Source organism: Sparus aurata, chromosome 5 (genome assembly GCF_900880675.1).
Source record: "Sparus aurata chromosome 5, fSpaAur1.1, whole genome shotgun sequence".
NCBI lineage: Eukaryota > Metazoa > Chordata > Actinopteri > Spariformes > Sparidae > Sparus > Sparus aurata.
Window position 1 is genome coordinate 21,637,311 of NC_044191.1, and position 24,215 is coordinate 21,661,525.

The 24,215-nt window shown below is 41.6% G+C and overlaps 1 protein-coding gene and 1 long non-coding RNA gene across 2 annotated transcripts in view; one reads left to right on the plus strand and one right to left on the minus strand.

Moving 5' to 3' along the window:
• Window positions 1-9: 9 nt before the first annotated feature.
• Window positions 10-2,139, minus strand: LOC115580966 (uncharacterized). The gene is made up of 2 exons (XR_003983966.1): window positions 1,697-2,139; window positions 10-895 (listed from the first exon to the last, which is right to left on the minus strand). It is a non-coding gene; the product is annotated as an uncharacterized LOC115580966 (long non-coding RNA).
• A 395-nt stretch (window positions 2,140-2,534) lies between these two features.
• The window catches only part of fbxw8 (F-box and WD repeat domain containing 8), a 24,847-nt gene continuing 3,166 nt past the window's right edge, over window positions 2,535-24,215 (plus strand). The window contains exons 1-11 of the mRNA XM_030415718.1: window positions 2,535-3,157; window positions 3,251-3,355; window positions 5,335-5,499; window positions 5,868-5,956; window positions 9,507-9,664; window positions 9,814-10,010; window positions 10,742-10,960; window positions 18,255-18,382; window positions 22,257-22,430; window positions 22,901-23,017; window positions 23,899-24,215. The exon at window positions 23,899-24,215 is cut by the window's right edge and continues 3,166 nt beyond it. Coding sequence (XP_030271578.1) covers window positions 2,690-3,157; window positions 3,251-3,355; window positions 5,335-5,499; window positions 5,868-5,956; window positions 9,507-9,664; window positions 9,814-10,010; window positions 10,742-10,960; window positions 18,255-18,382; window positions 22,257-22,430; window positions 22,901-23,017; window positions 23,899-24,064 — 1,986 coding nt within the window. The 5' untranslated portion in view covers window positions 2,535-2,689 and the 3' untranslated portion in view covers window positions 24,065-24,215. The remainder of the gene's footprint in view (window positions 3,158-3,250; window positions 3,356-5,334; window positions 5,500-5,867; window positions 5,957-9,506; window positions 9,665-9,813; window positions 10,011-10,741; window positions 10,961-18,254; window positions 18,383-22,256; window positions 22,431-22,900; window positions 23,018-23,898) is intronic.

A 24,215-nucleotide genomic window follows, 5' to 3' on the forward strand; every position in this document is an offset into this window, starting at 1 on the left:
CACAGAGGATTTATTTCAGAAAGATGTTTTATTACTTTTAACTGCTAAAAATCCATATGAAATATTCAAGTATAAATAGCACACACTTTATAAAAGGACAGTTTCAGTAATTCTGCTCACATTACACGTGACATATGAGAGAAAGCTTATTTCCAGAAATCACAGACAGCATTAACAGCGTCCTATGCACAGGTCCTGTATCTTGTTTAGGGTAAAAAAAGCCACTGAACACTGCCTGCGAAAGATAATGCTAAAGCACAGGAGAATGTGTAAACATCATCTAAACACTGTAGAAAACATCTATAAAAAATCATTCATCCCTCTCATTGACATGTGTACATGTACAGTATAGCTTATATAAATAAAAAACAGTACAGTGCATTATGAAGCTCAGAAACAGGTCTTTTTTTCAGTGCATTTTTCAGGATCGCTGCACTATTTGTAGCCTTAGATGCATTTATGAAGGTCTAATCAGTATAACTCCTTTGCATGCTCTTGCACTGTGGGAGCTGCAAATGCAAAAGGGAGTCCTATTAGTAAGCTTTTCCCTCCGCTCTACCAGGGGAGGATTACATCACCATTTTGTTACTGGGATGACTGAATCGGGGAGTCACGCAGGGGGCAGGACGAGCAACCGACTGGCTGCAGGGGCTGCTGGGGTTCAGCGTGTCGGATCTTTATGAAACTCAGAGTGCATCCACATCAGGCCTGACTGAGTCTTCATGAAATATTTTTAGTCAGACACAAAGTCCCGACCATAAAACACACATTTAACCCCTCGTCGTCCTCCTCTTCTGTCGGGCACAACTCCTCCTGGACCGCATCCTCCTGCATCTCTTGCTGCTAGCGCAAATGATGTGAGCCAGTTCCTCATGCGGGGTCCTAAAGGCACCATCTGCGCAAGACATAATATAAATATGCACTTAAATGACATGAGGTAACAAAAAATAAATGTTTGTACAGTAAAAAAAAAAAATAATAAAATAAAAATCTTTGAGGACAAATAGGCTACATCTGTTTCTTACTCATCTTTTGATTCCCATATTGTTATAAATGCACATTAAGTATCGAGAATACACACTTGGAAAAGATGACCACATTGACTGGTCGGAAGGAGACGCAAATCTAGGATGGTTTAATATACATGGAATGAATGAATGAAGTGTGAAATCCACACGCAAGAACATTTATTAATGTCATTTTACGCATGAAATCAGACGCAAAACCATGTTTTTGGTTTGTATGCTAAGGGGTGTTTAAATATATAAATCTATTTAGCGCCTGGTGGTTCACGTCACAGGCTTTGTGGTGTTTTTCCCCTCTCATGGTTATTAAGCGTTCAGTGTTGTGACGTGGATACATTTCAGAACTTTTAAGGGGAATTGTTTTTAATATACATCTTTGGACATTTACACACAACCAACACTTGAAGAAGTTGTAGTTTTCTCAGCCCAGCGACTGAAGAGAAAACTGTCCGAAGGACCTCACAACTTTACCGCCGTTAACTTCCTGCAGCCAGGTGCTCACACACACCTGGCTTCAGACTTCTTTGTTTTTGTCTGTAACAAGTTTCCACGCACATTAACGCCTTCACAGAAACGGCTTTTTGCTCATACCTACTCTATGTCTTCCTCGTTACGGCCGCTAACTCAATTTAAAACCTGCGCAGGTGACGTGACGCAGGCTGTTTACGCACCTGTTGCTGGTGTTGCCGCCTCGCGCCCTACAGGTGTCGCCTCGCGACCGCCAGCACGAGCACGGTGAAGTGTATCGCTGTGCTCAGGAGGCTCTTCAGGTGGCCTCGCCCGCTCATCAGCTCCGTCCCCCCGCAGACGAACCGGCTCTCGGTCTCCCCGGCCGCCCAGCTCTTTTCCAGCTGGTCCCCGATCGTCCGCAGGCGCGACGCGAGCAGCTGAGCCACGGAGCACGGCGAGGGCCGGCGGCCGCTGCAGGTGGAGTCACCGGGCCGGAGCAAAGGCTGGTCTGTCGGCAGCCAGCACATCTTCTTTGACAGAGGAAACCAGTCTTCTCTCTTTAAGTCTCGGAGATAAATGACTCTCCTTCTCCTCTCTCATCAAACCTTTACCGTGTTTGCGCCCCACTTTCTCTCCCCTTTTCTCTCTCTCTCTCTCTCTCTCTCTCTCTCTCTCTCTCTCTCTCTCTACTGTATTATTCATGACAGTGTCACATGGTGAGGGGTTTACATCATCTTTTCCCAAAAGAGCGATGCAGTGGTTAACTCTTGAATCTCTCCTGCCTGGTTCGATCTGAGGAGTCTTTTGTTATTGGTCGTTCTGGGACATTGTGTTCTCTTGTTTTATTTTTCAACTGGAAAAGATGCATTGTGTATTATTTTCAAATATGACCATCCTGCTGCACCTGGGATGTTCGGGTTAGGGTTAGTTAATGGGTTAATGTTCAGTAGAATTGCCGGTTGTGGCCACAGAGACGTATATTATTCCCGAGAAACTGCCGCTTCTATAATAAAAATGCGGAATTAAAAAACTCCCGGAACTTTTGTGCAGCGGCGCCTTGTCCCTCTTCGGTCTGTTTATAGGGAAGGACATGCGCTTGTTTTGCGTCGGTGTCGAGCTCTGGCTTCCCTCAACTGATCTTTAATACTAATAAATTGATACGACAACGCTCTTTAACACTGTAAAGTATGTTTCGTCAACGATGATAGAGAAATATGGCCGGGGAAGAACTTGCTGCGTTCAGGGAGCGTTGGAAACAAGAATTAACGAGCAAAACAGAGGGACCTGTTTGTGCCTCTTCGCATTCGGGTGATTCCTCGGGCCAGAGAGACTCCTCGAAAAATAGGTATTTTGAAGACTCGAAACAAAATCTAAACGAGGCCTGTAGTCCCTCAAAACCAGGAGAGGGGGCTCACACTGAGGACGAAGCATGTGTTGCTGGAAGAGGAGAAGGAGGTAAGGCTGCAGCAGACTCGGGGAATCAGCCTGAGTATGTGTCCATTGCACACAGTTTGCTGGGTGGGAGGACCAGCCCCCTGCTGGAGAGGATCCAGGAGGAGAGAACCAGGAGAAAGAGGCAGTATAACAGCATGACCAGTGCCTGCAGTGCATCCCTGCAGCAGCATCCTCAGAGAAAGGTCAAGAAGGACGTGAAGCTGCTGGATCAGCTCATTCATGATCTGGTAAGAAGACGGTGTGATAACAAAAGTGAGGGCTGATGGTGAGGATGGTGGCTGAACAGGATAACAAGTCTGTTTCCATTCTTTCTTTCGCAGAATGAAGTCAATGACATTCCCTTCTTTGATATTGAGTTGCCGTACGAGTTAGCCTTGAAGATATTCCAGTACCTCGGCCTCACAGAGCTGGGCCGATGTGCACAGGTAAGCTGCTGTCGTACAGCTGTTCTTGGCAACAGCTTTACGTCGTGAAATGACACATAAAGCGTGGTCATTTTGACAGAGTACTTGACCAGCATGGTCAGTGAAAGACTATACAAGATACAGTAATTTTAATTTATACAGACATAAGACAGAGAGACCGACATGCTTTATTGATCCCACAAGGGAAATTGTTATGTCACAGCATGATTTTCATTTTAGGGCATTTAGCAGAGGCTTTTGTCCAAAGCGACTTACAGAAATTCATACATACATTCATATACTGATGGTAGTGCCTGCCAAGTAAGGTGCTGACCAGCACATCAGGAGCAGTTTGGGGTTCAGTGTCCTGCTCAATGACACTTCAACATGCAGACCAGGGGAATCAAACCAGGGACCTTACAATAACAAGATGCTGGCTCTACCCCTCAGCCACAGCATCATCTACAAGTCATTTTTACCAACAAAAGACTTTCAGGAACAACAAAAGATTTTTTTTTAAATGCTAAAACTATATACAATAAGTGTTTGATAAATACATTACATACAGGTGGTAGTGCAGTAGAGTGTTCACTTGACCTGATCGGTGAAGGGAAAGAATGATTATCTAAACCGTTCTCTGTGACAGAAGAACTGAAACAGGCTTTTTGAAATTGAGCTATGTTTGTTCCTTGAGCAGTTTGTTCAGAGACCTTCTGATTCAAACATCAATCCTTTTTCAGTCCAGTTTGCTATTCCTTTTTGACATGTGCTCTGAAAATAGTACAAAGACAATATATTCGAAGTTTTTCCTCATTAACTTCATTGATTTCTGTAAAAACAACCTTTTTCTAAATTAGATGGTAGCAACATGTTCAAAAAAGAAGGTGGGCCAGGTACAACTACAGACTGGGAAAGTTATGGAATGTTCCAAAAAACACCAGTTTGGAGCATTCCACAGGTAAACAGGTTCATTGGTTACAGGTGATAGTATCGTGACTGGGTATGAAAGGGCCATCCTCAAAAGTCATTCACCAGCAAGGACGAGGTGAAGTTCACCACTTTGTGAAACACATGACCGTATAAATTATATTACAGTATTAATATAGCTGTTTGAAAATGTTTGTATCCTGTTTTTATTTACGTTTTACTAACTTTTTTTGGAATCAGGATTGTATTCATTTTTTGTATATGGACCATCTGAAGAAACTGCAAAGATCTCTTTTTGGCTGGAAAGAGAAATCTGACGGCTTATGATATGAAGAATACACTAGAGGAAAAACAAGCAAACAAACAAAAATGCAACACTAAGATGAATGTTCTTTGATTTTTTGATATAATTAAACATCATTATCATATAATTGTCACTATTTTCTTTTGAAATATTGGTAAGTTTCATAGAATCAACCCTGTAGCAATCATTCTGGGAGGTGATAATCACAATTTGATTATCAGACATCCAATATAAACTTGTGCAGCCTTTAAGCCGAGGCTAAAAATGTTTAATTTCACTTTGAGGCATTGCAAATTAAAAAAAAAAAAAAAGTAAGGAACCACATCTTCAGATGTAACAATTTCAGATTGATTAAGTTAGTTTTGGTTGAATTGAGGTAAAGGTTTGGTTTGGGGTTAGGGTATCAGTGAGCCTGCAACTTAGAGGCATGGAGCAAAACACAAAGAACCTCCTTGTTGCAAAAAAATTTGCAAGTTAAAATTAATAAAATCCAGCAAACTTGCCCTATTGTGCCCTTCCTGTAAACTGTGTGGTGGTGGAGAACACTTCTCCCAACATGCAGGATTGCTTTGGGCAACTTTAATACCTTATGTGACTTAAATTACTACAAAATAGTAAATTACATTTTCTGTGGCCTGACCCACACCACCTGGTGCACAGGGTCCATCTGGCAGTCAGCCGGGCTCGTTAAGCATGAATAAATCAAGTGATGCAAGGCTGTAATATATGCTGACTCAATCCACCGTCACGCTGTCCAATCTCCTCCCAGGTGAGCAGGGCATGGAGAGTCCTTGCAGAGGACGACGTCCTGTGGTTCAAGATGTGCACAGGGGAGGGTTACCATCAGGATGCCAGCGTGTCCGACTCCCCCTGCTGGAAAAGCACGCTGCGAGACTGCAGGAACTCGGCCAAAGCGGTGTGCTCCAACTGGAAGGTGGGCTCGGGCTGTTCCACTGTGGTGAATCAGAATCACTGTTTGTTTTTCCACGCAGATTTAACGCCCACACATGAGTTAGTCTGCACAAATCAGTGTGGAAACTCCAGTAGACCCCAGACTATACTGTTTTTGTATTTTGAATATAATAAAATATAATAAACACCATTCAAAATGGGATTTAAAATTATGGGAAAGTTCTCCTCTGTTTTCTATTTTAGATAAATTACAACAAATATTTTGAAAGTCCTTGTCTTCTCCATCCAGGTGATTCATAGTTGAATTACAGTTCTGCTCTTGTGACATAGTGTATTGGTGTTATGGATGGAAGAGTGTGCGTTTTCAGCTCTTTCATATTCTCTCTCTAGAACCGAGTGGGTTCCATCAGCCAGCTGCAGTTCGAGCTGGGGAAGGTGCTGTGTGACGTCAGCTCTTGTGACAGCTTTGTCCTGGCCGGGTGAGTTCAAGGACTCCCGACATGCTTCTGACATCTGATGTGCGTTAACATTTGCTGCAACTCCCACTGCTCGTATACACTCTGAATTCATCCGCCGTGCTTGTGTACCCTGTCACTCTTGGTTATAAATCTTGTGATTCATGACTGTGTGTTTAATTAGAAATATATCACATTTAGAGAGATTGTGTTTCGTATCACTGACGGATACAGTGGAATAGTGCCTGACAACCAAAACTCATTGCAGCAGGAAGTCAATGGCAAGTTGCGAGTTGTCAAACTTTATGACCCCCTAACTGAGACCTATTAAACAACCAGTCCCTATGTTATACGGTTTCCACTTAAGATGTTTTATCCCAACGCGTGATCAGAATAATCATACATTACGTTGTGTGTGTATGGAATTATAGTGAAAGCAAATTATTCCCCTTTTATATGAACCCCTTTATGGACCCCTGGGGATTCCTTCACCCCGCCACTGGTTTTGAGAGCTAATAAAGAGGTGTGATGATATGGTGACATCGTGGCTCATTATGATATGTTATAGTGTTGAATTTTTGATGAATTAACAATATAATAAAGGGGCACTATGTAGGTTTGAAGAAATACATAAACAGGAGTGAAGTAATCTCTGAGCATCGTCTGTGCTTCAGATAGAGCGTCCCCTGGCAGCAGAAGTTACATATTGTATATTTAAACCTTTAAACCACAACAGTGTTAGCAAAAATGAACACCTTGTGTTAGTCACGATTTAGTTAATGATGCGGTTCAGTTTTCACCTTGTCACGTTTTTGCATATCTTCATACCTTTAGCTTCTTATACCACCTCGTTGGTGAGTAAAAGTGTAAATTGCAGCTGAGCTAAGCAGATTTTGCCCTGAAACAACTGTGGTGAGGCAGTGATAGATTGTGAGCGCCCACAGGAGCCTGATAGACTGCCCACAAGGAGATGTGCAACATCTACAGGGAGCGGTGTGATTAGATTCCCCTCGGTCCTGCCGTGTCTCATTGGGAGAAGACGGTGTGTTTGTATCTTTACGGATGGGCAGTTTCAGGACATGCAGTACCAAAACAGTGTAGACATGAAATAAATCACTGCAAGCTTGCTCTTAAATCTTTCTCTTGTTGCCCTCTTTATCAACAATTTTACGTCATCGATACTTTCCCCCCATAGTTAAATTTGTTGAGCTAAAAAGAATCAATGATGATTCAATTGCATCCAAAAATGTTTTCCCTAAAACCCGTGGAATGAGATTTGGCACTTGAAAGGCAACAGGAGACACTGCCTCATTAACCCAACAACTCTTGGAGTCACACGGTGACATAAAGGCCAAGTCTGTTGATTCTTCCTCGCATGAAGATCGCAGCAATGTGTGCACAAAGTTTCCCCGCACGTAAAAGTTTTGACAGAAGCACTTGGATGAGATTCAGCATCATCATACCGCTCTCCGCTGGCACTGAGGTGACGTACCAATTAAGCGAAAGTGTGTATTCCTATTGTTTACTTCCTGCCAAAACCCTGCGATTGCCAGTCACACACACACATACGGACGCACACATGTACACCCTCTGTCACACTTGCTGTCACTGTGTCACTCGCGGTGGCTGCGAGGCGGATACTTGCTCAGACATGATGGTATCTGTGGAGGTGGCAGCGCTGGCAGTTTGTCGTCTCCCACGGCGAGAGCTCGTCGACTCGGGTGCAGAGTGAACAGAACAGAAGCCTGTTGAGTGGCGGGGGGTGACTGGGTTCTTACTTGAGGAGGGGGGAAGAAACACACATAGGTTGAGGTGAGGTCACAACCCAGTCTGTTTAATCTTGACTTTTACGGGGTGTAGTATTTAGGGCGCATATGTCATTAACACGGCAAGTTACGAGATGTGTGTAATTGATGCAGACCTCTGTCGACCTCGACACTGCTGCAGTAGCGGCCGTTTCTGTGGCGCAATCCTGTAGATGGTACTGCTCATATAAGTAGAAAAAGAGAAAGCCAGATTTTCTTCAAGAGGAAAAAATAAAGTATAGGCTGCAGCTAACAAGTATTTTCATAAATGTTTAATGGGCTTATTGTTTTCTCTGTTTGTTGAGCAACATTATTCAGAAACTGGCCTTTTGCTGAATTTGTCGTAGATACAAATCCCAGGTCTGGTACAGTTTGTCAGATGTAGTGTAGGTGCTGACTAAGAACAAAACTCACAGCGTCATAACAATGCTATGTGTTGAAAACATGTGTGTTGAAGTAAACATGTATGTAACGCTGTGATCCTACCCTCTCACTGAAGTTATACAGTGCAAAAACAAGTGATAGCGACAGAGACATCATTCACCCTGTTGCAAGACACTGAACCATCGAAATGGTTCTGCAGCTGTTAATGTTTTCACCGACCGAATTGTTTATACATTCATTATGTTATCCAGTGAATTAAGATACTTTTCACTCGCAACCGTAAATTGTGCAATAAATATGTAGTTTCATGAGAAACTGAAAACCACCTCTCATTTATACTCTAAACAAATAGTAGGAAGCTTACCACTAGAGCCACCACTAACTGCTTCTAACTGTTGCTGGTTAGCTCAGTTAGCCGTGCAGTTAGCAGTCCGGACTGGGAGCTTAAGGCACAGGGTGAGTGTTTGTGCTTACACCACTAGAGCAGGAGCTTTGGACCTGGACAGGCGATGGCTAGCTGGTTAGCATGCTAAATTCAGCAAATAGCTTTGTAGATTAGTAGATTCTCTTCACACAATAGATTGACTTCATAACATCAAAGCTGTTATTTCTAAACATGCTCTAGATAAAATACTTACATACTGCACCTAATAAGGTAAAAAGTTGATATAGTGTTGCTTTTATAATTCTGACTGCAAAACATTCAGAAAATACCAAACATCTCAGTTTTCCAGAGGCCAAGATGACTTCTTAGAATGTCTTCTTTTGCCCAACAGTGTAAAACTCAAAGATCTTCACGATCACATATTACAGAGAAAACACACTTTTAAATTGCATATCTTTAAGGGGCACCATGTTTTTTTGGAGAAGAAATTCAAACTCAGAATTTTTATATTTACAATATTAATGAGGTAATAATACAAACTAAGAAAACATTTTTTTTTCCATAACTGAATAGGCAAGTTGTTGTCAGAGGAAAATAATAACATAATTTCTGTAAGGGAGTCAATGGGTTCATACATTCAGAGTTTTTTCATAAGTGCGTAGGAGACTTCTAGTGAGGGCACCAGTCGGATAAACCAGTAAGGGGTGAAATGTTCAGCATTGTTCCGCCCAAACAACACCCCTGTAATCCTCGAAAGATCATGATGTAACGATTTTAGAAAAACAAAATAACAACAAGTCAGAGTGAGGAAAGTGAGGAGAGTGTGAGAGGGGAAATGATTCAGCGGTGAGAGGGTGACGTCAGGTATCCTCGAAGACACCAACTTCTCAGCCTGGGATGGAAAACGGGCAACAATCCTGCTGTTACATCCATCTGCCTTTTTGGTACAAACCTAAACATTTGAGTTGTGTTTGATCAGTGTGCTTGTTTTGTGTTTCAGGTACACGTCTGGTGATGTGAGGCTGTGGGATACGCTGCACTGGGACGCGGCGGCCTCGTACCTGAAGACTAACAGCCTTTCAGCAAACTCAGAGCCCAGACCTCATGTTAGTCACGTCCAGGTCAACGGCACAGTGGCTGCTGCTGCTTATGAAGACGGTGAGTGTTGTTGCGTTTCTGTTTAATGCAGCGTGATCCTGTGTTAGACTATGAGCCCTTTTTGGTCACATAAATAAATAGTCAAGTACATAGCTTAGCCTCCTTCCTCAGTTGTCAAGGTGCTAAATTTTTCACTGTCTTGGCTGAAGGCTGTGTGGACCTGTGGAGCACAGAGACAGGTGGAGAGCCCATCCACCACTACCAGATCCCAGGGAGGATCCAGGCCCTGGCTCTGGGCCCCGACAGCCCCGTCCTAGGCACCGCTGCTGGGCCCGACGTTCGACTGAACCGCGCAGACGATCGGGGCTACTGGAGGACAGTGTGCCAGGCTCAGCTACCCAAGATTGTAAGTTAGATTCCCTGCAGATATTAAATGCTTCACGCTGATGTGTGATTGTGTTAATTAATAGGTTGTGCTTCACACATTTTCAGATATATATCAGTGTAAATTGAATGTCTTTGGTTTTGAGAATAATGTTTCCAAAATTGGTTATGCATTCATTAATTTCTCCTAGTAATTAAGATACTTTTCAGTCGCAACCATGAATATACAATTAATATGTAGCTTCATGATAAACTGAAATCTGAAAACCAATTGTCATTCATACTCAAAATAAATAGGGGGACGCTTACCACTGGAGTCACCACTAACTGCTTCTAACTGTTGTTGCCGTTAGCTCAGTTAGCCGTGCAGTTAGTAGTCCGGAATTGGAGCTTGAGGCACGGGGTGAGTGTTTGTGTTTACACCACTAGAACAGGAGCTTTGGACCTGGACAGGCGAGGGCTAGCTGTTTAGCATGCTAACTTCAGTAGATAGCTTTGTAGATTAGTAGATTCTCTTCAACACAATAAATTGACTTCCTAAGATCAAAACAGTTATTTCTATACATGCTCGAGACAATGTACTTACATATTGCACCTTTAATAATTTTAAAAAGACATTTGCCATTATTTCTTTCCTCGTGAGTATTGGCAACACCACAAATGCATGAAAGAGAAAAATGGAGTTAAATCTTAATACTGTATTTATAAACTGCTGCGTGAGTAAAGTGCGTCTCTGTCTTGTGTGTACGGCAGGTGGAGAGCCTGGTTGTGGTGCCGGGCAGGGGGCAGCAGCACCCGCTTGCGGCTCTGACAGCAGGGGAGACCGTTTACTTATTGGACCCCCGGGAGGAGGAGCCACGGATGCTCCACTCCGTCTACGGTCATCCTGTGACCTGCCTGGATGCCTCCGACTCACAGGTTGCATTTGGAGTGAAGCGCACAGACTGGCTCATGCATGATGGAGGAAACAAGGTTGGTTTGGCGTCCCTACACAGATACAGGGCAATATTAACAAAGAACTGCAGAGCTGAGGCTTGCTGGTATGCTGCTGAAATGGGTCCCATCAGCTTATGTTTTGTTGTCTTGGAGTATTTGAAACCAATGTGTTCATTTAAAAAGAAAAAAGGAGCACTATTACTTCTTCTAAAAGTTTTGTTTTTAAGCATTTCATGTAACCCAGTGGCACATTTCTCACAGAAAACAAGCCAAAAAAATCTATGTCAATGAAGGAGTGTTTAAAAAGATAAGTCTTACGTCTAGATTCATGACTCCATCTGCTGCCCATGTTGCTTCAATTACACTTCAAGGTTGATCAGTTCATACTACATCTATCTGAGAAAATCCAGCTGAATACATTTTACCATACTATTTTTCTCCACCACCCTGTTTGGAGCAGGGAGATCTTGCAATTTGACGATTTGAACTGAAGTGCGGTGTAGATTCACAGAATCACCAATATGGGTCCAGATCCTTAATCTCAAGTCAATGCATCAGACTACTTCAAGCCAAGTGAGCTAATGATTTTACTAATGAAGCTCAAAGAAATACTGAAAGTTAAAATATTACAATGCATAACAAGTGTAACAACAGTATTAATGTTAAACACTTACCTGTTGAGTCATGCACGGCTCAATCAGGAAGCTGTGTTTTTGAACTGATTATATTTGCCAACACTACCAGTTCACACATTGTGATGTCGATTGTTTAGTCAATTGTGAGCAGCACTCTAGTATGTGCAGAATATGGACTGAGGATCTTGCGTTTGTATGTTAATGGAATTGATGGAGCTGTATCAAGGTCTCTTTTTGTCCTTTTGGGAAATGGAAAAAGTCTCAGGGTGACAAATAAAGCTGGAAAAAAAAAACATTGAATGTTGGCAGAGTAGATTGCAAAGCTTTTGAACTTGGATTTGTAGCTGGATTTTAGATGTCTCCAAATAAATAAATCGAAAGACCGCACTAATTGAAATGAAAGGTTTCCAATATAGTTAACAAGGTCATTTGTGCTCTCAACAGGTGCATAATAAAAAAAATGGGAAGCAAATAATTTCCCTCCCCAAATGGACATTCACACATTTTTTTTAGGAACGCATTTCACCGAGAGGAGAGCAGTGAGGTGAGGCTTTGGCATGAGGCCATCATCAGCTTAATCACTGCTGTGTAGCCAAAAAACACGTCTTCAGGGCTCTCTCTTAAATGAATTATTCTCTTTTGGAGAAAATGTGCCTTTTAAATGTGGAGCACACTTTTTTTTTATCTGATCCAGAATCTGATTTTAAATGCATCTCTCCAAACAAAGACAGTTCTATAATGTCGGTATAGCTCATCTGTGTAAATATAAACTACGTCCCTTGACAGTGTGATCATTACTACTTTGGGTCCCCAAAGTAATGTCATGCATCTGTAGGGGATTTGTTTATAGTAGAAATGTCTATCATAAATAGTGACGAGCCCTCCATGGGCACTGCTACTAATTACTACAGCCTTTATGGGTATTTTGATAAACTGCTGCTCCCCAAGCTGCATCTGTTTGCTTCTAATAATATTGTGTTTCTAAGGACTTCATGCCACCTAATTGACTCTTAAGCCTTTATTTAGAGAGTACAAAGAGCCATGAGACAAACTATTCTGTTGGGATCAGGAGGCAGCCATGCTGTAGTCATTATATTTCCAAGTTCACCATGTCAAGATCTTTCTTTTGTTATCGTTAATGGATAAAACAAACGATAAAGAGAGCAGCTGCATCCAAAGATTATGTGTTTAATGTAAAAATCAGATGTTAGTTGCCTTAGAGACTGGACAAGTGGTGGCTTTAAAACGGCAACTACCACTGTGTGTGTGTGTGTGTGTGTGTGTGTGTGTGTGTGTGTGTGTGTGTGTGTGTGTGTGCCCAACACTCTGTTTGTGATTGACATGTTTTTGGCAAAGCTTCTCGCTGACATCACTGCGTGTTAGTAAAGCACAGCTGACATCCAGCAGCTCTGATTCAGTAGCAACACTAAAGCGCCACATAGTGGACCAAGGAGAGAGTAGCAGTGAGGAAGATAACAGCCTCACTTATCATATAACAAAGCTACATTGGCTGATGTAGGGGCAACAAATCTAGTGACTATCTTTTGTTATTATTTTTATCAGTTGTATATTCAGGAAGAAACAAGGAGTCAAGATGACACAGGTTCTGAAATTGTGCTGCACAGTGAGGAGTTTTAAGCTTTCTTTAAATTGACTTATTTCAGGGTCTACAGTTTGTCTTTAAACAGATTTATTGGACCTACTGGATTCATTTTTCAATTTGAATTATTGAAGGGAGTTTTACTGAGAGCAATGCCTGGAAAACCTGGATGCAGCTCCACTGGAGCAGTCGGGGTTAAGTGGCTTGCTCACGGGCACCACAGTGTTGGTAATGAGGGAGATAGATGGTAGATGCTCCCTTACCACTTACCCCACCCAAATTCATCCTGCCAGTCTCCGGATTGAACCAGTGAACCAGTTTAATATTTTAATTCAAAACTAAAATAATTAGAATTAATGAATTGAATAATTGGTGGTTTGGATCGATCAGAGACCTTCAGTGTGAGTACCAGCTGCTTTTCTCACAGTCAATATGAGTAAACTGTTATGGGAAAAATAATCGACAGATTGATTATCAGAAAATGCTCATTAGTTGTTAAAGTTTTATTATTTATTATTGTAGTTTTTATTTCCAAAAACTGTTAATCTTGTTTGTTTGAATCTTTCAACTTACTGTCTTTGTCAAAGGAGACATTTTCTTTTTGTTTTTATTGGGACTTTTTTCCCTCGTCTTCTTAGAAGACTTGAGCCAACTCTGTTAATGTTGCTGGTGTATTCCTATTAAAAACCAAATTAAACATGACTTATTTTTTTTTATCTTGTTGATCGGCTTGATTTGATAAACAAAGCTCAGTGGACCGCCAATGAAATAAAAGTAATTAAACTCCATCAAATTAAGAATTAAGGAAAGAAGTGGCAGTTGCTTTCATACTAACATTTTTTTCTTGCTATACAGGTACACACTTAGCCCACACTTCCATCTAAATTACGCCAATTCATGATTTGCATACCTCTCTTACTAATTAAAACATTTCACAAATTTAATTAACCTGTCTGTCACTCTTGTCACACTTCTGACAGCAATTTCATCCGGCGAGGAAGACAAAGCATAAATTGGCTGCAACAGTTGGTGATGCCAGATAGTTTTTACGCAACCTTTAGTAGGAAAACATATGCTTCATTAAAATCTGTCAAAATGCATGGAGCTGGCATCCAAGGAAGTCATCTCACACCTTTCTGCCTGGCAGGAAAGTGAAACATTTTAATTTACAGCATTTTGACTCCGATGAACTCAACCACATTGTCTTATTTTTGATATCTTGATTCAGACTCAGCGGTGATCACTGAGTCTGTTGCAATTTCGTTTCGAATATCTGACGGCTTAAAGCAACAAAGCTGCTTTGTGTCAATGATAGAAGGTTCTTTATATTATTTTGGCATGCGTTTGTCATTTAGCTTGTGGATTTGGCTTCAAGTCTTCCCAATCTTTGTTGGTGTTGTCAGTGGGTGTGTTTAAGTGTGTGTGTGGTCGGAGCCAGTCTCCAGATCCTCATTACTACTGGCAACCTTCTTGCCAGTGGACTGGGGGGGCACCCAGGCATCCACCCAGCTCGTGGCTGGGCATTCAACACATGCTGGCATCTCCACTGGCAAGCTATCGCTGCAGTGAATCTAACACACAGCACAAGTGCTGTCAGAAACCCTGTCATCCTCTCATTACCTCAAGTTCAGAGGACTGCGGAAGGCTGAATGAGCGGTTTGATGTACAGTATGTATGGACATGGGGGTGAGAGATGTATGGATAGACACAGCATGGATCAGATCAGGATTAAGACATCAGTAAAACCCTGAACAGTTTGCTTCCCTGGTTAAAAAAAGAAAAAAACGGAAGAAAGAGAAACTAGAGTAAAAATGTGTCTTTTTAACCAGCTCCAGCGACACAGCTGGACATTTCAGCCATCCAGCTCATGTGTGAGTGACTCTAATGCGAGTATAGATTATTTAAAGCCATCACATCAGAAGTTGGGAATTGTGCATCAACTCATGGACGAGGGGCCATTATCTTCGAGAGAAGGCAGACATCTCTAGAGCTGGTGTCACCAAAAGTCGGCAACTCACACCAAAACAACCTAGATGGATAAATGAGAGGGAAAAAAAGTGTTTTTGATGTGTGGGAAACTGTCAATTCCAGACTAATCATTATTTGCAATCTTGTACTTTTGGTTGCTGCCCTGTGGCCATAACACTGTTTGAGACCTCCGGGGATATAATGTCTAGTGAGCACCTTCAATGTGAAGGTTGGGAATCAACCTCTGTGGGAATATTCTCCTGGTAGGCATCTGAGGGGGATATACTGCTGAACTGAGCTGGATACACAGCACCTCACCCTGACTACATTTGCTAAAACTGGCTGACTACAAACACTTAGACACCCAACTAAGAATATACCCACACTGCAACACTCTTGTACTTTTTGTGTGACCTTACCACGTGCATAGTGGCATTCAGGAAGTTTGTGCCTTCAGAATGACACCAGGGTGGCTTCTTCTCTACTTTATTAATCTTGCCTTTGTTTAATTAGTTTGAGAAACAGCCAATGGCTTCCAACCACACACCACTAATGAGCCAAAAAAGCTCAACTAAACCACTGTTTGGGATTTGGCTGTTTTGCATTCTTGTTCCTTTGCTACTGGCCTACTGGTTTGTCCACAGTAAAATCAAATTCAACTGCACACTGTGGAAATATGCTAAATAACACAGAGATTGCTTTTCCTTAAAAAATAAGCGACTTACTTAAGGCAAGTTTGAGAGCCTGCACCCAAATGACATGAAGCAGAAGCCTGCAGTTATCATGCATCTGGTCCACTGTGCTAATCTCTGTTTGTCCACATGTTGTCGAAACCAAATGTAGCTCTGAATCCATATTTATTCTAGATTTGGGTGTTTGTGCATGACAGGGATGGGCAAAATCCAGGGCCACTGAACGCCAGCAGTCTGAAACCTTTCTTACTTTTCTCTGTTCTCAATGGAGCGTTAAACAGAGGGAATTCAGCCGGTGGAGTCAACAGTCAACCCTCCACTCCACATGTTCCACTTAAAATTAATCAAACTCAACTCTAGCCAAATTTGTTTAACGACAAAGGCAATGGCAACATTTTTCAAAAGTGTCAGCAATAATTGTGAAATTCTTCATCATTCTAAAAGCAGAGAGAGTAATTGCTTTAGCGTCCCAGTGCAAGTCGCCATTAGACTCTCCTTTTGTCTGCAAGCACCCACAAGGGCTCCAGCAAGTGCATTAACCTAACAACTCCTCTATAGTCATACTCGTGATTGTTCTTCCTCAGGACATAATGCTGTTGTCTCTAAACAGCCCCCGATGTGATCACAAAGCAGCTCCCTCAGCCGCATTTCTTCATTTTTAGTGGGCTGATATTTATTAAAAAATATCTTCCAGAAACTGTAATGATTCATCGAGAACAGCAGGCTGAACCTCATTTCGGCACCCCTCCCCCTGCTTTCTCCTCCCTCTTTCTCAACTCATCCCCCTCTCTTCCCCTGTCCAAATTCTATCAAACTGTCATTTCAAAGTCCGGTGTGATTTGTGCCTTGCCCCGGGGTGGTACACAATTAAAGCTCTGCTTGGCCCAAATCAGGGACACACAAAAATTACTGGCACCTCCTGGAGGCTTACATCATGCCTCCCTTCCTTCAAACTTCTTTATCTTTGTCACTGTCCCTCTCTCTCTCTCTCTTTCTTTCTTTTTCTCTTCTATCTTCTGGCTGTCGTTCTCCCTCCATCGCTTGGTTTAATTTCTTTATCGTTTTAATTATTCAAAGTCAATTTTGCCTGGCGGTTATCCTGCTTGTTCTGTCTCATTTGGATGAGGGAACAGCAGCTGCTAATTGACCAATTAGGACAGCTCCAGATGACATCATTGTAAGTTGATAAAGAAAGTTTGCTGCGGCCGTTCGGGCCAGAGGCAATGGGTTTGCATCTCTGTCCATAACTGATCTACGCCCCCAAGGCTCATTACCCCGAGATTCATCACTTAAGTGCTGCTTTTAGTTTTTAATTAACTTGGAAAGTATCACTTCAGTGAGCTGTGTGTTCTGCACGATAAAGACTATAAAGTGGGGAATCGAAGGTAAAAAAAAAGAGGATTTTAATGAGCTAAAAGCTGAGTGTGCTCGTTTCCTTTTTTCAAAATCGTTATATTTTTTTTTCAGATTTATGTTTTGATTAGTGTATAATCACCTAATACTCAATCATTGGGTTTTCCTTACCTTAGAACGAGTCTTTTATATCTAAAATGGAGCATGTCCACTGAGTTCGCCATGCTGCACCGCCAAGTTATCAGTCTAGCTTATTAGACAGTGAGGTAATAAGAGCAGACTTTAAGCTTAGGTTTGTATGAATTGTAGCACTTTTTATAATAATCACCAAATGTTACGATTGTCATTGGGTTAAATAAAGTCTTTTTTTGTATTTGCTTGCAAATCCTTTTCATTTCCTCTCTTAAACCAATAAACATCTACAGACACTTATTTTATTCCATGATGAACTTAAGTTTCTGTTTTTTTGGCCTTTAGTCTGGTCACATAAGTTGGACTGAGTTCAGGCAGCTGATATGAACAGTCACAGTCATCTTACGGTTTGGTTCCTAAAGCTCCTTGGTTGCTTTGGTTGTGCATTTAAAGGTCCTATTTGTAAGAAAAGTTCGTAATTGACCTTATTGTTCCCAATGCGTCAGTATCTAAGTTGGGAAAGAGACTCAAAAATCAACTTTTCTTACAAATAAGACCTTTAAGACAATTGATTTTACTGCGTTGGTTTTGTTTGTGGAACATGATGAGTGATGTTGCTCCACCATGCAACTGTCCAATCACGTTTTTGTGATGTCAAAGCTTTGTGACAAGGGTAGAAGACTGGAAAATACACACATGAGATAAGTTATCCTGTTATTTAATTTTGATGTTCTAGGAACAAGACCAACATGGGGAAACCTGATAAACCCTCCTGCTGTATTGTGTTAACGTTAAGACAGCTCATTAAACACTGACGTCAAACCCTCAGAAGCTTCAAGTTTCAGTGTGTCAGACTCCGGGCTTGCACATTTCGTGGTTCTGCATTTGGAGGTTGACATAATTTAACATTTCAAATGATTGATGTTTTACGTGGATACTCGCTTTCCCAGGTCCATGTCTACAACCTGGAGACGGGCAAACCTGTGGCTTGTGTTGGCAGCTCCCCGGGAGATTTCACTTGCATCAACCTGAGAGACGCTCCTCCTCATCTGCTGGTGTGTGGCAACAAAGACAGGAGGTAGGGACACAAAAAACACACACTTTCACACGGATGGGGATGGAGATCATGCACAAGGACAGAATCTCCCAATAATGACACTCTTTGATGTATTTAAACATCACAAATAGCTGAAACTGAGCCAAGAACTTAAGCTGAAAGGGAGCGCCTGTTAATAGCTTTTTTTTTTTCATCCTGACACCTAATGAGGAAAGCTGAGCTGCAGCGGCAGAACAGGTGTTAGGAAAGTGTGCGTGAGAAGACAAGGCTCTATTCCAATTTTGCATTATTAATGCGTCTAAAAGCCTGTAAAAAAAGAAAAAATAAGACAGACGCATTGAAATACTTGGATGTGAGACGTTTTGTTCTTTTTGTTGAATACAGATGTCAGTCTGTTCTATTACCTGGGATACTATACATAACAAAAATCTGGCCGACTTCCCGACCAGCAACAACGCACGCATCCATGCATCCAGGCACACACTTGCCACATCACTAACCTGGCTCTCCAGATGAGGAAAAGACGCATAAAAGAGCCATTCTCATCCATTCTGTACTTGTTAGCGGCTGCTGCTGTGCACGAGTTGGCAGGAAAACAAAAATCCCTGGCGCGTCTTGGTCCAAAGCTGCCCCCTCTTTTTCTATTCAGCACCAAATCCATCTGGCTGTTAAGTAGTTGGCTTAAAGGGAAGGACAGACCATATCATATTGTTTAGGATCTATGGTTTTGTATCCCTTTTCTTACCAGTTATGATTGTACAACAAAATTGCTCCTCTAAAGATGTTTCGTCGAGTGCCAGAAGAAAACACTGAGCATTGTTTTGATTGTTCTCTGCCTCACTTTTGGTTTTTGCTTTGTGATAGATGTGTAGTTTTGTTCAGAGAGATTTACACACCCGCCTGGCTCCTCCACTTTGGCCCCAGCTGATGCACAATTGAAGACAAATGGAAATGGTGGAGAGTGAGGGACAGTCGGCAGTCTTGGCTCTCTGACAGCGTGGCTGAAGGCCAAGGCCTAATGCATCCCTTCCTTTTGTCCAAATGATTTTTGTCCCTCTGTTTTTTTGTACGATCCAGGGAGAAAATGAGGGGTCCTGATAAGGGCTGTTTGGAAGACGGCCACATCTGTGCAAATGAGAAAGATGTGGCCAAAGAGCAAAACTGGGTACAGTAAGAGACGGGGAAGAAATAGTGCATGTTCATACCTGTGGCTGTCACTTATTATGCTGGACTGCACTTTTGGAGTCCAGCCTCAAGAGCACTTTGCTGAACTCTCGGACTTGACTCAACTTTGTCCTGCCAATTTAAAAACTTGAAATGTCCTTGGCGTAATTTTTAGTCCCACCAGCAGTGTGGCTCCAGGGATATTAACGTTGGTCTGTTGGTCTGGGTATGCCACATTAACCTTGAATTAAACCTCTCAATACATATCCAGGGAAAATAGACAGGCAGTTTGATACGTGGATGTTTTTTTTTTAAATGAAGCCAGTGTGCCTTGAAGCTGCATTCTTTATAATGGCCAGCACAGGGAAACTTAAGTGGTTGCAACAAGAACTCTGATTGTATGTAAACGTATGAGAAAATGACCCTACTTCTGATTGTATTTATTACCTCTGTAAAGTTTCCTAATGAGTTTATTGACTAAATCCCTAGTGTCAGTTCTCTTAAATACAGCATGATTTTCATTTTGTAAATTATGGTCGAACTTCAAAATGGTGTGATGTCACTGTTGGTTTACACACACACACACGGACAAAAAAGCAACTTTTATTGGACGGTTTGGCCCCAAATTTTGTACGGACCAGGGTTGGGTTGTGATTTTAAAAGAAATCTTTTGACAACTGTGATTGGCCATGAAAATCTATATCTGCTTGAGATGAATTGTACTCACTTTACTTCTGGTAACAATTTGAATGTGACGACTACTACTATACTTAAAGTACCTAAAAAAAAGGAATGACATTTCCGTCAGCCTCAGTTTTTGTGATGATTATCAACAGTGTCATGCTAAACTAAGATGTTGAACATCATAAACCTTTATACCTGATAAAGAGTTTAACTGTGACATTGTGAGCACGTTAGCATGCCGCTTTTAGCTCAAAATCGCTATACCGAAGTACAGGCTAACAGAGACCAGGCATAGAGTTTTTGCCTTGTTTCCCTCCCAGTTTAGAATATTTGGTCTGTAGAAAAGTCTAAAGAAGTCAAAACTTCAATTTGTGTGCTGAAATGCGCTGGTCTAACAATAAAGTGGTTCTATATACTACAGGTTTTGCCGTAGTTCTGACTTTTTTCCTTCTCAGTGTTACATAATATGTAATGCTCTTCAAACTTCTCTCTAGCTATGTGTTCGATTCTAAAGAGTAGAGTGCTCTCCCTGATCTTGAAAGAAAGGAGGTGGTCTTAACTCACAGGTTATAAGAGCTACTGTCAAATAAGACTACTTGGAATTATCAACTCCCAGGTTTCCATAAAACCTGATCCTCGGCGTATAAAGATGACACACTGAGTGTTGATGTATGAGACTAACTGGAGCTATCCGAGCCTCTCCCTCACTCCTCTTATTAGACAGAGCTCGTCCTGATTAATGAAGAGGAGTCTGGCCACTGACAGCTCACTGAAGACAGAGCCGCCTCCAACATTAGATTTATGGTTCCTTGCGGTCTGCCAGTAATGTTCGCTCCTCATTGTTTCAACGTGCTTCCATCACGTAATGCCTCTAGACAGGCGAAACTATCTACAGACAACAAGTCCAGGGTGCCCATTTAGCCATTTAACTCTGACTCTTTTGCAAAGATTTTGGAAGCGGAAATGAAATCTGCCCGAGTCCCCAAAGTGAATCTGATTATGGTAATGAAGTCTTGGAGGAAGGTTGAGCCTGGATGGAGTCTTGTCCTGGATGCTTTCAGCTGCAATAAAGCCACAGTGACAACAGATGGAGCTGCAGGTCCCCTGGGCCTGTGTTTGCTCATGAAACCCAGAAATCTTGCTCTTACTGCCAGTTATCCATAATAAACACTAATACAGATATCACTCTAGTAATGACCATAATAATAGTAATTATAATGTCATAAAAGGATATATATCACGTATCCAACAGCGGAATTTATCAGGTTTGTCATAGAAAGGACTGAAAAACAGATCAGGATATTTAAGTCCAATATATGAGCAATCAAAATAAAGACAAAGATATTAAAACAAAGAAAAAATTAACTTTAATTAAGTTAGATAATAAAGACATCAAAGCAAAGACCATTTTAAAAAAGATTAATTTTAAAGGAAGCTTTAGCTCTCATTGGTTTCTGTCTGTATGCAACACTCTCTTTGTAATAACATAAGTGTGTTGTTCTCACTGGTCCCCTTCCCAGTAAAAGAGTGGTAAATATATCCTGATATCACAAGTTTAAATCATGTGATATTTTGGCGAGGGCCAGAGCAAATAAGAGTGGAATTGTATTTGCCTTGGCACATGTGTTTCGGATTGTCTTTGGTCTCTTGGCTGGAAGTTGAAAAGTTCCTTCAAGAGTGAGGATAGTGTCCCTTTGTCTGTAAATGAATGCTCTGTTTGACAAACTGTGCTATCCCTTGTGCTGCCCTGGACTCCTCCGCCTCTGCTAACAGGAAGTGAAATCTAGCATTACCACGCTTCAATGGAAGCGACTGATACTGTTGTACTCACTTTGCTTGTTTTTCTTTTACCAGACTCACAACTTGAGTGTTAGAGGAAAAACAAGGAGACGCGAATATCAAACTTATTTTGTTTCACGAAATACTGCAGTTTTTTTCAGAAATGTCCAGCAACAACCTCTAAACCATAACTGACCTACCTAACTGCGATGACATTTCGAAACTAAGCAGCTCTCTCTCATTTTTGTTCATCTATGCTGTCATTCAGGGTGAGGGTGTTCGACATACGAGCCGGCTCCTCCGTGGCATCCCTGTACGCCCACCACCTAGGTGTCACCTCGGTGCAGGCAGACGACTGGAAGATCGTGAGCGGCGGAGGCGAAGGATTGGTGTGCGTGTGGGAGATGAGGATGGGAGCGAAGCTGTGGGAGATGCACAACAGGTGGGATGAGAGAGGGGGAAAAAAACGCAGTGTGTGTGCAGTTAAACCATTTTCAAAATTTGACATCTGTTTTTGTAACTGAGCTTCGCTATTTGTTTCTAACACATTACAGCTGAGGAGTGTGCCTATGAGATTTCAGTTAATTAAGACATGTACAAAGCCCAGATTTTGTTTTCTTGTTTTTTGCTGTCTTATTGTTCTCTAAAAATTATTGCCAACTTTCACAAATAAGATATTATTTCTGTTATTTGCCAATTTAGCGCCACATCCACATGATCCAAGTAACAGAAAATGTAATTGTGTGCAGCTTTTTGCTTTTCAATGATCAGAAAACATTAATTGCGCATCATTTAAGTGCTAAAATCCAAATTTAGACATTTTTAGAGCGCATTTGTGCATAATGACCAACAAGTACAAGTAAAAATGTATGTATGTCATACTGAAGGTGTTGTTTTCTATCTTGGCTGCAGGCATCCTGTAAGGCATGTACGCTTCAACACCAGCACCTTGGTAACAGCCAACATCCCCGATGACAAGGTGCCGCGGGGGGCCTGCATCACAGACGATGACCTTACAGCTCACCGCAGGTCACTGAACTCACTGAACTCCCTCCCACACTCTTCTTTTTTTTAAAACCAGGATCTTTTCTCTACTTCCACTTGCCATTTCCGGCGAGCTTGCGCAGCCTCTGAGTCAGATATTTGGACAATTGACAGCTGCTCTATACCTTTTATATTATGCAAATCCAATCCAATCCATAAAGGATTATATAGGGAAAATAGGGATATTTTTGTTTTCTTGCAGAAAAGATTGATATCACTTTCATGCTTATATGGTAAATATATGGCTCTGTCCACAGGAAAACCCACAAAGTGACTCCCTTGGAGTCCCTGGAGAAAAAGTCTCACACATAACAGCCTGTAAAATCCCAAAAAGTTGTTTTACCCTTTTGTACAGATTAAAAAAAAAGATGATGACGAGACATATTCATCAGTGAGCATCTTTAGAGATGTCGATTTTATCACCTCGTTTCCCCTTGTTTCTAGTTTTTATGTCATGCCAAGTTAAGCTAAGCTAAGCTACGCTAACTAGCTGTGTGCTAAGGCTTCCAATTTACTGTAAACACGTGAGACTGATCTTCTCACTTTACTCTTGGCAAGAAAACAAAATACTGTACTTCCCAAAAAGGTTACTATTCCTCTATGTGGCAATAAATAATTGTTATTGTCAAAATAATATCAATACTTTATCATATATGAGATAGTTATTAAGATGGCAGCTAGCCATTAACCGTTCCTCACGTTGGGAGCACATTTCACAGACAACCTGCTGCTCCTGTGTTACAAGTTGTTGCAGTAAATGAAACATCCCAAAAAAAGTGGGATCATTTTTCTGTTCAACAGTCAAGCATCCAGTCTGAACAGTATTTGAACAAATCAAATAAGTAATTTTTGTTTTCTTCCTTCAGACACAGGGGAGTCATCTGCCACTACGACTTCTCTGAGGACGCGTTATCACAGGATCACGTCCTGCCCATCTGCAGGTCCGACTTCAACGAGTCATACGGCTACAACTATAACATCGGCCTGGCGATGCCTTACGACAGGCTGTCAGGCTCCCATCCATCCCACTGACACGCAGTTCTCTTAACTGCAACCAAGCTCAGTTTTTAACTGAACGGAGAAACAGAAACTTTCTACCTTTAACAGTTTAATTCTCCAAACTGTATCATTTTGTTTTACTACTTTCCATTTTTAGAACCCTTGTCAAATACTTGGAAATGTA